The sequence below is a fragment of the Aplidium turbinatum genome, chromosome 17, assembly GCF_918807975.1.
Source record: "Aplidium turbinatum chromosome 17, kaAplTurb1.1, whole genome shotgun sequence".
NCBI lineage: Eukaryota > Metazoa > Chordata > Ascidiacea > Aplousobranchia > Polyclinidae > Aplidium > Aplidium turbinatum.
This window is the reverse complement of record NC_137488.1, coordinates 17,532,095-17,548,297: the sequence shown is the minus strand read 5'-3', so window position 1 is coordinate 17,548,297 and position 16,203 is coordinate 17,532,095. Positions and strand designations below refer to the sequence as shown.

General features: G+C 36.1%; 2 protein-coding genes across 5 annotated transcripts; one reads left to right on the top strand and one right to left on the bottom strand.

Moving 5' to 3' along the window:
• The first annotated feature begins 1,717 nt into the window (after positions 1-1,717).
• On the top strand, positions 1,718-9,875 carry LOC145786521 (ciliary microtubule associated protein 1A-like). Of its 4 annotated transcripts, none has more exons than XM_082598190.1 (7): positions 1,718-1,837; positions 2,495-2,675; positions 3,590-3,793; positions 4,348-4,449; positions 5,013-5,116; positions 7,359-7,499; positions 8,354-9,875. In XM_082598190.1, the coding sequence occupies exons 2-7, from the start codon at positions 2,567-2,569 to the stop codon at positions 8,444-8,446; spliced, it is 753 nt and encodes a 250-aa protein (XP_082454316.1). In that variant the 5' UTR covers positions 1,718-1,837; positions 2,495-2,566; the 3' UTR covers positions 8,447-9,875. The 4 variants fall into 4 exon arrangements, with proteins under 4 accessions (XP_082454316.1, XP_082454313.1, XP_082454314.1 ...); XM_082598187.1 differs by lacking the exon at positions 5,013-5,116 and adding an exon at positions 5,888-6,009 and having other exon boundaries at positions 8,354-9,868; XM_082598188.1 differs by lacking the exon at positions 5,013-5,116 and adding an exon at positions 5,888-6,009 and having other exon boundaries at positions 1,727-1,872; positions 8,354-9,868.
• LOC145786520 (protein FAM8A1-like) lies at positions 9,636-15,461 on the bottom strand. Its single transcript, XM_082598186.1, has 7 exons — positions 15,351-15,461; positions 14,814-14,954; positions 13,929-14,013; positions 12,792-12,906; positions 12,056-12,248; positions 11,094-11,230; positions 9,636-10,687 (listed from the first exon to the last, which is right to left on the bottom strand). Exons 1-7 carry the CDS (start codon positions 15,387-15,389, stop codon positions 10,531-10,533), a joined length of 867 nt encoding a protein of 288 aa, XP_082454312.1. The 5' UTR covers positions 15,390-15,461; the 3' UTR covers positions 9,636-10,530.
• Positions 15,462-16,203: the final 742 nt, after the last annotated feature.

Here is a 16,203-nt window from a genome sequence, read left to right as displayed (position 1 = left end):
GTCCTTGGGGGGCCCGTAATGTAGCAAAAGGGCCCGGAAAGAAATTAGGTGTCTAAAGTGGTGACTTAATGCCTTACGTGCAAACATGTTCTGTTAAAAGCACCCTAAATTAAATCACAAAAGTTAGTTAATCTCCTGTCCTGGGGAGGAGGGGCATAGTGTAGAAAAAGCAGAGTTGAGAAAAACCCGGAATTTTTTTTTTGAAATCCCAAACCACTAGTTTTTTTTTTTAATGCCCGGGTATTTTTGGGCTTTTTTGTGTTTTTTTAAAACTATTTGAAAAAGGGGGCAAACTTGGTTTTGAATCTTTATCCTCCGACTAACAAAGCCTTAATATGCTATTCCTGGTTGTTTCGCATAGGCCTACTTGTAGAGGCTCTTGAAGCAAGGCCGGTTACGGAGATTGGCAGAGTGAAATTTCCGATTGTTGAAGTCTTGTTACCTGGGAATTATTGCATCCATTCGGTGCCACTGAATGGAGAGCAATCCTTATATGCTTTTCTCAAGCGCACACCCCGAAAGTCGAACCAGCAGCGCTTGATCTTGAAGCTTCTTCGTTCACGAAGTCACGCGCTAACCAACTGAGCTATCCGGGCGACTTAAACCTTACATTATGTCATTATTCAGATGCATGTGATAGAATTTAATCTAGGGTAGGCCAATGCAATTCACTGTTGTTACAAACTTGTATTTTATGATGCTCAGTCTTATCTTATCTGGCAGCAGTGCAGGGTAGGCCGGTACCCGATCATTTGGTCGACAGGACGTTTGGTCGACAGACATTTGGTCGACAGGACGTTAGGCCGACATAACGATTCATTTTAGGGTTAGTTAACTAACCTTAACCCTAACCTAGCCTAACCCTAACTCTAACCCTATACCAAACCTAAATGTCCTGTCGACCAAACGACCGGCTACGTGGTAGGCCTAGCCTATATCATAAGAGGGAAATGACATATTTATCCTCTTTCATATTCAGTATTATTGTGCATAGCCTATTAAAATTAAAGAATAGTTTTATTGCAGCTTGATACTATTATTGCGCACAAATGTCCAATTCTGCATTAAAATGTTGTATGGTGTGCAATACGTCTAAGCAAACATCACACGTTTTGCCCAAGACAAAAGGGGACCGGAGTGAGAGAGGGCCCGGAATGACTCTTCGTACCCCTAGTGAAAATTTCTCTCAGAGGCCCTGAGATAAATTCAAGAGAAATTGCGTTTGAAGTGTTGCGACCGTGCCATATTTTAAACTACCGTAGGATTATAACGTCCGCGTTGCTTCTACCTTTTTCTAGACCTCTGCTATGTTTATCATATATTGTGTTTTCGTTGTGATGGTCAGAAATAAAAACAAACTGAACTAAACAGAACATATTTTAGGGAAAGATTTGTAACGAACTTTTATTTTGGTGTTATTCTACTTTTTTTACTATGTTCTAAGTTTTCTAGTTTTGTTTATATGTTTGGATTGGCAGTTGACTTTGGTGACCTTTTATTTTTTTGCTGCTTGTTGTGCAAAGTATTTGTGTTTATTTTGTTATGTATATTTTTGTTTATTCGCAAGCAGAAAAAAATTAAACTGAACTATTAGAACCACCTTAAATATTTTAGTGATTTTTAAACAGCTTCAAATAAACTTTAATTTATTTTTATGACCTCATGCATAGCAACCAAAATAGACTGAGCTTAATGTTTTGTTTTTTGTCTTACAGGCATCTGACAGACCAAGAATAAGGCCGGAAAGTCAGTGATCTGAGAAAGGATATACAAAATATTTGCTTTACTGTTTCCCCGTTTCAAAGTAATTATCACAGAACTTGCACCAAAACAGCTGGTTAGTCGACCTTATCATGCCATCTTATACATACCGTAGGTGGTTAGGCTTTAGTTAAAAATGTAGAGTTGTAGTATTTGGTGTGGATGAACCTTATAAACTGTTTCAGTTTTTTCCGACCTTTACAATGAAAAACAAAATATGCTAAACACAGCAGAGGTTTAGAAAAAGGTAGGCTTACAACAAAGATGGTAAGCCTTTCAACTGAATGGGTCTGGCATGACAATATTAAATTAAAAGCAACTAAATTAAAAGCAGCACATCTCAACTAAATTAAAAGCAGCACATTGGTTCATTTAGTGATATGTCAATAAGGAATCTTGCAAAATTTGTAGGTTTAGTCCTGGAATGTCAGGCAAATGTGCAATAGCTTTGCAGGTGCAGCACTTCAATAAATCTTAGCAAAGGCAATGTTACGGTATTAGAGAGGCTAAAGCTTGATATCTAGTATAAATACGTTTTTCAATTATGATATCGAGCCTACATTTTAATGTTTGCAGCTTAAAAGAAAATTTTCTTAATTGTAAAGTCACTAGACCTCATGATATGTAGCCTATCGAATAAGCCTATAACGGTATATAATATATTAAATAATTTTATTGATAAACTGCATACCAGTCAGGACAATAACCGTAACTTATTCCGTCTAATTTTCAGACTTAAAAGTATCTAGCTAACATAACGGCGATTCTTGGAGTATTTGTTACTCCTCGGTCAAAACACTACCCAATGGCTAGTGCAACCTATGTGGGAGAATGGAGGCCTCACCGACCAAGGGGCCCAATTGGTGCTCATTTTAAATCTCCAGGGCCCAAATATATGTTGCCTGGTACCACAGGTACATATGCAATCTATTTTTATAAAGTAACCAATGCATGCTGTTGTTTAAATATTAAAGTTTTGTAAGTCTGCTTACATTATAAAGCAAAACAAGGTATAACCTAACCAACAACGTTATAAAAAAGCATAAACACCACAAATATATATTCATTCAATATGAAACTATGTACAGAGAATAAACTTTCTTCCACTCTATTGGCTTGCTTCAAATTTAAGATCATAGTAATGAAATTGTTTGAGTAGTACAGCATGTTACCCTTAGAAGCCACCCATAATGCATCAAAAATTGGCTCTTAATAATTATAGTGTGCTGCAAAAAATTGTTACTGTGAAAGCAACCTCAAAGTTGATGCAATCAAGAAGAATTAACCATAAAGATTGATTGACTAGTTGTGATATCTGTTGGTGAACAGAAGAAACTAGACTGTAATTTATATTTTTATTTAGAAAGATGATTTGAGAAGTCTGATTTGCACTCATTTAACTAGCATGTAAATCTAGATACTAAGACTAGGCATGATTTGTCTGTTTATCAGCATTAGTATTTACATATGTAGAAATACGAGATTGAAATGAGAAACTAGCATGTAAATCTAGATACTAAGACTAGGCATGATTTGTCTGTGTTTATCAGCATTAGTATTTACATATGTAGAAATACGAGATTGAAATGAGATGCAACATAGCAAGTGTGCTTTTTGGACACCCCTTGCACTTTGAAACCAAAGTCCCAGTGCTTCTAACTGTTGTTCATTGTTCAACTGTTTTATTCACATCAACAATGCACGGATTGCACGCGTGCTGCCACAAAAGTACTAGTTAGGTTTTTGCACATGATTAAAATCAGGGGTTCTTGGTTAGAATATATAAACATGGAAGCGTTAGTTGACATCTGACCAACTGTTGTTTTAGGGTATACTAGTCATGATGCAGGGAAGTACAGGAGCCCAGCCTTTAGTTTTGGAACAAGGCATGCAACATATACGAATGACTGCAGTCCTGGGCCAGGCTATTTAGTTCCTTCCCACATAACAAAAACAGGAATTGATGGAACTCCAAAATATTCCTTGTACGGGAGACATCAACATGCAGCCCCCTTCAAAAACCCAGGCCCAGGTTCCAGCTTTGTTTCAAACTATTGTAATTTAATAATTTTCATAAAATAGGTGTATAAACATAAAATATAACACCATCTTAAATTAATGCTATATAACTAATGTTCTGCAAACTTAGAATAATAGCTGTAGTTTAACATAGGATGTGTTTTATTACCTTATTTTTTATTGCAATCTTGCTTTACATCATGTTTTGCATTAAGCTATGGTTGTTGTTAGCATTCCGAATACATTAAGGTAGCTAAACGTAGCTTCAAGTTTCTGCATGCATTCAAATAGTTCGTAAATTTCAGTTATGTGTATAGCTTAGTTAGACGTTGAATGAATATACTTGCAAGACACATGTGTTTGCATGTCGCAGCATCTGCATGACTGAAAGAATTCATTAAACTGAAGTAACCTTTCTAACTACCATATGACCGAGATGCTGCTACATTTGAAAGCAACACTGGTCAATATTGCAAATCGTGATATCAAAGAATGCAATGGTATGTTTTGCTATTCTTTATGTTTTATTATCGTTATGTTTTTATCATCTATTATTTTTCATAAAAGGGACCTATAGCCCTGAGAAGAGTGGACGATCGGCTCATTATTCTGCTCCAAGTTATTCCTTGTCAGGACGAATGAAATCTTACAGATGTGATAGTAGCCCTGGTAAATATACTGTAGGCTACAAAATATCTTGTTCTGAATCTTGTATGTTTATTTTTTTCATTCCTTTCAAGATTTTGAGATTTATGTGCATCACCCCCTACACTGTGATTACGGTTTTTATAAGCACTATTTTCAAAAATATGCTTTGAGAAATAGACAATTTAGTCAAAGTAAAGTCTGTGGTATGATTTAAACACCTACCCTGTTCTGACTTCTGTCAGATATAAGCATTAAGCCTTTTTATACATAGCTGGTGTTGACAATGATATCCGTTGACGTGTGAAATGTTTGACCATTCAACAAGTTTAACTCAATCCAAGTTTTTCAAGTAGGCTACTTACTTAACGATTTAAATTAATTTTCATATATGCCGTATTCTTTTCAAGCTTATATGTAATATAAATTTCAGCATAAGGCTTGATGGTGTACTATTCACAGTTTCATGTTCAGATTGTCTGAGCACAGTATTGTGAAAATATTAATGAATTTTACTTTGATTTCTACCTCAACGAGGGTCAACAAATAGAGCATTAGATTCTATTTATCTCCATTCCATTTTGTAGGCCCTGGCAGGTACGGTATTCCGCCAATACCAACAGCCAGTTCACGGTCACACGGTTTAACAGGTCGGAGGGCTGTAGGGAGTTTTTATGAAGATTTATCAAGGGTTGGTGGGATTGTTAAGCTTGCACTTGTGCACATATGTCACGATGAAAAATGCCGCATTAATTTCGTTTAATTCTTCAATCACTGCATGAGCCATGATCCAGGAATTGCTTGCGTTTTATCAACTATGGTTGCATAATCTTTGTGGTTGGGTGTTTTGTCTTTGTGATTATTTGTTTCAACGAAGTAGGTACGCTTTCACGTCATGTTTATGGATAGTCTTGCAATAGAATACCTAGTCTGTAGACGTTGAATCAATGTAAAAAAACGACTAATTGCTGTCTGGGTAGGTGCTTGGTGTGGACACACCCTTTGTTGAGTATACCCTCGATTGGAAACAACCTTTATAATAAACTGTGGAATTTTGTGCCCTAATAAGCAAACTACTTCAGTAGTCATTTGTCGAATTCGTTTCATCTCAAGCAAACTGTCTTTTATTGTTGGACAAAACTTGCATGATTCACGTTGAAGAGTTATATTGAAATTATGTTGGCATCGTTTTTTGAAATATTTCATTATATCAGTCTTAGTTCATGGATACGTTACTATATCATGAGAAAAATAGTTAGTCAGTATATGGGACCCAAGAACTATTGCAATGAATTCATATTATATATGAGATTTCTGAGTAGCATGAAGGCTGATATGATGCGCTGTGACTCGTATGCCATGTATGAAAGTAACATGAGATTAACTGAGATGTAAGTTGTGTAAGTAACTAAACACGGTCTTATGAAGGTAAAGGTCATGCTTAATCATAAATAATATTCAGGCCCAGCAGCTTACAGTTTGGGAGGTATTGTTGGAAGAAGGCCAGTATCAAGACAGGCAGCCCCAAGTTACTCAATGACTGGAAGAGCTACTGTAGGTAGTTTTCACGAAGATTTAAAAAAGGTAGAGTTTTTAGTTTTATAATTTGGAAGCAGATTTGTTTCAGTTATGTTTTTACCTGGTAGAAGTCCTCGTATAAAATTGTCTGTCTCACAAATGTCAAATCTTGATGAAGGAACGCTGTAGAGTTTATATTATGCTATTGATGTTGCAGCTATTGCTTTAATAAATCTTCTCACTTTCGTTATGGTGTCACAGCTGACTAGTTGTAAACTGCAGAAATTATGCTACAGATGCACTGTTAGGTGATCTGATATTGTACAGCAATCTATATTGCATATTATTCATCATCATCATAATCCATCGTCGGTTTGTTCCCCACTAGTGGGGGTGGCCGATTGTTTCCGCGCAGCAATTGTTTTAATCCCTTTTCTCCATTTCACCCTGTCCCTTGCATCTTCCTCCTTCAGTCCGACTTTTTTAAATTCATCCTTCACTTGTTGTTTCCACGTTCTTCTTGGACGACCGCGTTTCCTCTTCCCATCCACCTTTAGATCTAGTGCCTTTCTAAGAAAACTTCCTTCCTCCCTCATCACATGTCCATACCATCTTACTCCATTTGCCCTTGCCAGTTGGTCTATGGTCTCTCTCATCTCTAGCATATCCAACAATTCTTCAGTCCTTTTTTCCCTTCTCGTTTTCACCCCACACATTGCTCTCACCATTGACCTTTCCGTTCTTCTCAGGATTGCCAGTTCACTCTCTCTCAATACCCATGTCTCGCTACCATATAGCATTGCAGGCCGCACACAGCTCCTATATACTTTTCCTTTCATCCTTAGTGAAAATTTGCATTTTGTTTTTCATAGCAATCATACATGCACAATTTTTCATGCATACTTGCATGATCAAATGAAACGTAACAAAAATCTAATATGAGAGAATGATGTTTATGAAGACAAGTTTCATGTGCAATTTTTGATCAGTTGTTCTTTCATTAATCTTTCACTATCCATCCATGCTTGCCAATCACTTTAAAAGTTTGCTCGTAAAGCACATTCTGGTAAAGCACCATAAAAACTTGCATTAGACTATATTTGTTTCGTATGATTATTATCTCTTTTGCTCAACACAATCAGATTTCAACACCTGTTTTTGAAATGACCGCAGTCTAACAACCATAAAAACACTTCTCAACTATATGCTAAACAAAATTTAATTATATAGATTAGGGCTAGGCTATTAGTTTAAATTTATAATTCTACATTAATTAAATTTCACTTTTTATGAATAGACAGATAGGCCTGATTACATAATCTTGAAAATTATTGACAAAGTATATGTTACTTTCAGTTGGCAAAAGTTTTTTTCCACGCTTTGCAGATTAAAACAACAAATTCTATATCTACCAGACTCCTGGACCAGGCACCTACAGAGTTATACCACCAGGTGTCTACAAGAACAAAGGGCCTTTCTATAGTATGACTGGACGAAATATGCTTCCCACCGATGCGACGAGGAAACCAGGTCCTGGGGCACACAGTCCGGAGAAAGTGAGTGATGTGTAGCCTACTTGACTAGTCCTCATGCTTGGTTAGTGAAATGATGTTGTCAACAAAAAGGTGAAGGTATGTACTTTTCCTCCCCGTTAGCTTAGTGATTAAACGCCCGAGAACTATCTCAACCACTAAGTGCCGTTGAATGGATAGCAGTCATAAAATGCATTGCTCAAGAGCACATCTCGAGAGCCGAACCAGCGCCGCGTGATCTTATGAATTAGTGGATGGGATGAATGATTCCCTGGCAACAACACTTCAACAATCGGAAAACTTCACTCTGCCAATCTCGGTTAACTGGCCCTGCGTGAAAAGCCTCTACAAGTATGCGAAACCAACAGGAATAACCAATCAAGGCTTTGTCAGTCCGAAGACAGAGATTCACCAACCAAACTATGTAGTTTAGTATGGCACTTTCACACGCGAAGCTCGCGGTCTGTAAGTCAGTTCCTAAAAGTGTTTCCGCATTGGTAAACTAAGCTGTGTTGAAACCACGGTAGTGCAGTCCATAGACAGCCTATAATTAAATGATCAACACTTCGCCTGTTTTTTAAGGTTATCATTTCGGAGCAAGTCGGTCGTTGTGTTTGATCAAAAAACAACTTTTGGATTGTGGTTCCACAATAAAACGACCCCCAAAAACTAACATTTGTCATTTGTAGAATAAAAACAATAGTTATGTGATGTTTAAACGGACTCTGCGCATGAATTTTGTTGCATCTTTTAATACAATAGCTACAGCGAACATACTGACCTCCAGATGGGAGATTCGATTGTTTTTTCATTTGAGTGTGAACTATTTCATGGACTTCACTTTTTTTAATGCTGTACCGGATTTTTTTTTATTTCAGATGATGAACGTCCGTCGCTCAGCTCCAGTCTATTCGTTTGGAATGCGTCATTCTGAATTCATTTCACCTTTATGTATGGATCCTGACTACTAAGCCTCCCTTTCATTGCCTGTATTGTGTAGGATAGCTTGAATGTAGCTAGCTGGTGGCTGCATTATTCTAGAAGACTAAATATTTCCACAAAGCAAGTCAAGGCACTAAGATTTTACTTGGCTACTGTAAGCAAAAGCTACTTTAAAACTTGACGATAGGCTTCAGTTCAAACTGCCTGTTTTTGTTTTTAGTTCTTGATGACAGATTATTATGAAAGCTAGCGTTGCAAGCTTTTTGGATTAAAATATGCACCGTAGCCAGATATTATCTCAATTTGAACTTGTTTTAAATTTGTGTCTTGTTTATACCGGTACATTAATTAAGCTTAGCCTACTGTACCTTAGAAGAACACGACCGAGACTTAACTCTGTAAATTATACTTGTACCGGTACAGTATTGGTGTTCCAGCTTCTTACATTTTATACGCACTTTATGCCGCTGCACTTCTAACACGCAGTTTTGTATAGAGATTAACATGTTTAATGCACTTTCAATTGAAGTAATTGCGACTGGAACTGAAAAAGATATACGTCCGTTTAATAAACCCACTTGGGAATATTGAATGACTACAAGCAGGCCTAATTCAATACAGTATTAGGCCTCTCAAAATTTTACTTAACAAACCTTTGTAATAATTGACAACCTTGCCATAGAAATTCAGTGGTTGCTATAATATCCGTGGGGGCATTAAGCGCATTTTTCTAAGGAAGTTTGCCAACATTGCATGAAATTTCTAAATGACCGAAGCAAATCATACCAGACAGATGTTTGAAGCATAGATTGCAGCACTACTTTTGGAATTGAAAACATGGTACCACATTAAGTTTGCCATAAAATTCCCATGCCCACTAGTAACCCAAAATTAGCTGCTGTAAAGTTACACTTAGGCCATCATCGTAAGATTACCGCGTTGTTACTGACTAAACTCATTTCCTGTAGGCCTACGTAAATTTCATGTCACAATCGTACCTTTCCTGGATTATTTGTAATGTACCTACTGTACCACAGCAATATTGTTTATATCAACTATTTTACTGCTTGCGTTGCCTAATTAGCTTATTGTTATATATGTACGGTAATTAAAGTGCTTCTATGCCACAGCGTTGTTGTACAAGTGATAATGCCAAATAAGTTTGTGATCAACTTGTACTTTTTAGAAACTAAAGTGAACTGCGGTGGGGTTCTCAAAAATCTTTTCTTTACTTTATTGACATGGTGATTGCTCCCCCACAGGTAACCTACTTTTGAATCGAAATCTTCAAGTTTATATCAGGGGTAGTTTTCCATAAATCTGGATAGATGTATACAACCCTCCTCCCAAAGAGAACCTCTCGTGTGATTTTAGCCATATTTGTTTATGCCAATTGATAAACTGTAAGTGTGAATTCATGTTAATGCAATACAAGTTATACCTACAAAAATTTAATAACCGAGTGCTTTTTGACTTCAAATGTTGAACGACAATGTTATCCTAGGTGGTCAGCGCAGGTCGCGTTCACCAACAAAAACTTGTATCCAGTACAACTTCCTAATCTCATTTTAATGAAAATATCGCAAATGCTTCAATACAGGCGTTCTACTGTTGCACCTCCCATTATTAGCATCGGATGGCGCTACTTCTTGCATTTTTACCCTCCACATACAAACATGACTGTCGTCTTGAACTTACATAACGTACCGTAGCACGTCAGTTTTGACAAACCCAGAGCGTGATTTATTACACCTCTAAAATAGTTTGCGCAATAGCGTGAAAAATATGCGTGGCTCTTTGACAAACAACAAATAAATTACACAATTAATAATACGACAACTTAAATCTATCAAGAAATGTTGAAATTATTCGTAAGCATTGCATGTAACAGGTCCTGCAGCGGAATATAGTCATCATGACCTTCGCTATGGTAGAAACTTATCGATAGCAACTGCTGGTCGTCGCATTACATCGAAAAACAACGGAAACAGGTCCACAAATGACACATCGGTCAATTGTGACAATCCAAACAGCAAATCAGTCGTTTTTTTTACATTCTGCATACGTTGATCAATGTAAAAAACGACTAATTTGCTATCTGCGGCACTGCAAGCTATGCTGCATTGCGCCTTCTTTGAGGCTTCTTCACAACTATAGTGTTGGAAAGTACGTCGTAAGATGTTCTTTTGTGTGGGTAGAAAAGTGCTGAGAGAAAGGCGGGAATCAGAAATGCTATCATCAAATTCTTTATCAATGATCGCATCAAAGCACTGAAAAAAAAACACAATTAGCCTACGCTTAAAACACTTCAAAACCCTGCTTGGGTGATGCAGTATTTCAATCATTGGCGAGAAAACTAATATTTCCTGAAATTCAGCGTTTATAACCAAAGTTTACAAAAGCCTGTACCTCAGTACGTTCGCCTTTATCATTTAACCGCGGAGGTGAGAAAAAGGCTTTTATTGTGTGGACATAACAAACAGCCCAAAGATTATAGTAAAGACTAAAGACAATGGGAAATATAGCCTAACTGCCTTATAAAATTTATATGCTAGAGTCTAACACACAAGTTGAAAATGTGCACATACGTGTGTCATCAATGAAACAATTGTTTGTTTTATGATGTGCATTGTGCAATGCAACTTTTGAAAGCATATCAATCCATTTAACTGTTACTTGTATAAAGATACAGGTGTTCCTGGATTAACCATCACAGCAGTTGGGGAGGTTTGCACCACGGAATGACACTGGATGACTTTTAGACCAAAGAAAAATTTCCCGGGAGTGGTTTCAAATGCCCAGACGCACAACCACTGAAAATGTAAATAATAGCAATGCTCAATATGAAACACCGATCAAAACGGAGGTCTTGGAAACTGCAGCAAATAATGCTGAAGCAATAAAACGATACTATAATGCTTTACAAACTGGAAATGGTCACTGAATGTAAAAGGTTTTGAATGATAATGAAACAGGAGATTGATCCAAATGTGAAATAATCTGCTGCACAATGCAGCAATGCACACAACGGTCAATCAGGAAGACAATACTAGCCTAGAAACCGCATCCGACACACCAACTGAGAACGATTTCTAACAAAATAGCTGATCACTAACAAACTTTTACAGCTTGTTCACCCTAATTAGGACCATCAGAAGGTTCTTATTCAAATAAAATGATTTCTAAATGAAAATATAACGTTCGAATGATTCAACAAAATTTTGTTCCATTTTCGCTGCAAATAGGTTTAAGCATAAGTGGTAAAACGGGGCTGCCTATCGAAAATAAGCCTAAACCGACGTTTGAACGCCATACACACGCCAAATTTAATCCTTGCGTCTCAAGTAAAAGTTACTTTGGGTGTTTCCAGCATGCAGTAAAGTATTGAACTTGGACAGGAAACAATTTAAAAATTTTCAATTGCTTTTTAGTATATTATAGCTTTGGTAGAGAGGTACTTTTTAGTATATGTAATATGTATATTTTTTTTTCAATCCTATTGTGCAATTTAATTTTCTTTGTTGGAGTAGTCTCATTAGTTAAAGTTAAAATAATCACCACACAAGTTAACGAGGCCTAAACTATTTCTATAATCAGTATTACAAACCTTAAAGCCACAAAAGGACATTTCAACATACCTCATAGACTCCTGTCAGCACCCGGTATAAGAAAGTGATCATCAAAACAAACGGAAGCTCAAAATCAAACGGTGAACCATCGTTTGATGATGAACTATTCAAAAAATAGTCTGCCAGAACACTGGTTTCTCCGTCACCGTATTTGACAAATTTCACGCTCAGCAACCCGTCGTTGGTGATGTTGAGGCTAAAACTGAGAACGAACAAGCTTCTTTTATGATGCAAATTGTCATATTAGGTAATGCATCAAATTTCTGTCATTCGTTAACAGTTCTGAAGAATGCATCACCATTCACCATACAAGTTCAAATGAAAATATGCCTATTGGTATTCTTTGTGGTTCAACGCGTAATAAACCGTTGGTTAATCAAAAAGTTTGAAGCATTACAATGAAAAGTAGCAGTGTGTTTCACTTTTGCTCAAGCACAGAGTTGTCTTTGTTGTGATGAACATATGTCAAGTAACCATACGGTTTCTAGAATAAAATTCGCATATTTTTGCCACAAATTGGTTGATGAATAAGTTTTATTATATCGATATTTGTTAAGTTTATACAGATATTCAAATGTTGCACTGCATCAAAATGGGTTGTTCAAAGTATTGATGGTTGATGAATCATAATGAAGAATGAAAAGGACAAAAACATAACCTGAAACACACCAACTACTGCACTTCTACTCCATAGTAGACGCTCTGCAACTGCATTCAATTATATAGTAAACAGAAAACAACTTACTCCAGATTTAAATAATACATGAAAAGAAAAAGTGCAAGTGTTTTGATGATGAACAATATAAAGAAGTCTCCAACCTCCGCAAGCAATCGTCTGGCTAAAGGTGGAATTTCGTGTTCTGATCAAAAACAAGCAAAGAAGTTTAATTGACCTTTAAGATTACAACTTCTCAATGATATTAATCGTCTCCCAGACAGCAAATCAACCGTTTTTTTACATTGATACAATGTAAAAAACGGTTGATTTGTTGTTTGGGTTATTGCCTCCTATCAATCATGGCCTCGGTCACTGCCTCAGATATACAGCATCAAACCACCAGGGATGTAAACCAATGATTGGGAGAACACCAGATTCTAAAAAAGCACCGAATGATGGCATGATGAGCATATTGAGATTGGACTCTCGCTTCGAATTAGTTGCAATTTCACAACACCGTTTATCACTAGGTCCACTGCAAAGTGATAAAGTAACAATAGGTTGCCAAAAATGCAAATTTTTTGAACAACAATGAGAAAAACTGAAGATTTGAATGACTTTCGTTGTTCCCACCCAAACTGCAAAATCCGCCATTTTTACATTGATACAGACAATAAATCAATGTAAAAATGATGAATTTTGCTGTCTGGGTTTTAAACATTCATTACAGATATTATTTGAAAAACTTACAGAGAGGAAATTATCGTCTTTTCCTCTTGTTCTGCGAATTGATACAACATCTGCTCTAACAGCTTTAATAAGCAGTCTATTGTCAATAGTTCAACATGTTATATCCAAAATGTACAGTACATAAAAGTCTCAGCCATACTTGAAACAAAACTTGTCTATTGTCATATTTAAAACGTGCTTGCCAATAGCAGATAGTGCATATTGTATATATATATAATATAATACATGAACAAACAATAGATTGTGAAACATTTTGCCACAATTTGATAATAAGCAAAGTATACAGAGTTGTAATATGATCAACTAATGAGATCCTGTCTTTTTATGCAAATAACCTTGATAAAGCCTAATCATTTTAAAACCTTTGCATTGAGATCATGTTCACACAATGCTGCACAGTAAAAACAAAAAATGTCAAAGAGTATTTATGCAAAGAAAAATCTTTATATACATAACCAAAAACTGGAACCTTACGTTGCATATGTACTACTCTAACAGTAGGTTGTGAGGGGTAGTGGTTGTTAGCTTGGTTCAATGGAGATGCTGAACTAGGTGGATGCTATGCAAAGAAAATTAACAAGTTTATGTATGAAAATAGAAATACTGCAAGTTGATGTTTGAAATAGCTATTACTAATAATATATATATAACATGCGCTTGAGTCTGAAGTATAATTTGGTTATGAATCTGCTTTGGGCAAATTACTTCCAAGCAAATATAAATATGAATACAATGTAATCCAAATAGTCAACTCCGGTAGCCTAGCTGGTTAAGCTCTCGACTTACTGAATAAAGTAACGGCAAGATAAAGTGGCAGTGGTTCTGAAACTGTTACGATGTGATTGAGCAACACATTTAAAAAAAACAGCTCTTCATTCAGCGACAGCTAGTGGTTGGAATAATAAACAGACAACAGTAAATGAAAGCTTCACTCGGTCAATTTCGATGACTAGTCCAACATCAGTGGTTCAAGCCTCTACAAGTATCATCTGTAAGTGCCAAAAACAAGCTTCCAAAAAGATGTTATCAGTTTGAGGATAAAGATTCTTAGAAACAACCGATGGAAGATATAGTTCACTGAATTACCTGTTACTAACAGTTCAATAATCTTTTTTATTCAAATAATTACTGGCACATTTATTCGAGTTTAAGACAGAATTTTGTATATACCAAATGTTTACTCATGAAGTCAAGTGCAACTTCTAGAATCTAGATAAATAATTTCAAATTGCAACTTAAGAAATTTAGCATCATTTTAACAAGCCTGAGAGGGGTGTGACTTATACAATATTATACATGAGTACGACTTCTCGAATAAAAGCGATGCTCAAACTTTCAACAAAGAACATTTTCTATAACCTGCTGTTGCATCATTTGCATATGCAATGAAAAGTTCTGCATCATAGAATATTGACTCCACATCCAAGTGTGCCATCTCATATTATTGCTCCATTGCTGTAGCTGTTTCATGTAGTTGTAGTACACTTCCGAAGCGTCATTCTATAAACCAGTGGTAACATAAATAGCTGTAACTACTACATTGCATAGTCGTGTTTGGACCTGCAGCAAACAATAATTACTGAAAGCCATGCTGAAGCAAAAAAAATGTCCTCCTAACAAACAAGGAATACAATGGGGCAATGTGGCTGTAAATATAATAATTTATAAAATGATAAATTTATAATTGACAAAAGTTAAAAATTATGTTTAGGTACCGGTACATGAAAATAAAGCCATTAAATCGTTTTGATCTTCAATAAAAATTTTATTTTATGACCATTCTTTGATAACTCATCTTGGCCGCCAAGTTACAGCTTTGTAGTTTTGCATGATAACATAATTTCAAAAATCATTCAATGACTATATAGGCTATCTGTAACAAATAGCATTGATTACCTGACATCTTTCATTTGGAGGAGAATTTTCTAAAGTCATTGTAGTAAAATGATGATATGATACAACAAGACAATGAACTTCAACTTTAACAATAGCAAAACTTGCAAGCAGTTAACTATAAATATAAAATATATATACAAAAATAAAATCATTAAAATGAGATCATTATCAATGAGGCAAACTCGTTGATGCAACATTTGCCTACATACCAGAAAATAAAATCTAATTTGCCTTAATTTTCATTGCTTTTTGTCAACATCCAAATTCGGTTTTGATAACACTTTTATTATGTTCATTTAAGTGATAATACTGAAACCCATGTTGTGCTGTTTCATTATAGTCATCTTATTATCTGATGCCAACTTGCCTATAGCACAAAAGATTAAAAGTTTTATTTGGCCAACAGTAACTCTGTTAGAGTTAAGGTTGCCAATTGCTATGGAGTACCGTATGGGAAGTTTCAGAGAAATATTACAGGGATATATATCTAATTGGGAATTAACTGGATGGATAAAATCACTAACGAAGAAGTGTGGAGACGCTCTGGGTGCACCCCTGGCGTCCTCATCACAACCATCAAAAAAAGGCAAATGACATTTATCGGGCATGTCTACCGCAAACGCGGAATTGAACACTCGGCAATGATGGGGCGATTTCCTGGTCAGAGGTACTGGGGGCGTCCACGTTTGGAAATCTTCAAAAATCTTTCAACATGGACAAACCAAAATTTTGAAAACCTAATTAGAAGTATGGACAATCGATCGTTGTGGAGACTCATGGTAGCCGACGCCTTATTCAGGCATGGCCGATGATGATATATCTAAAGAAGGGGATACAGACTTTTAGTGTTGTG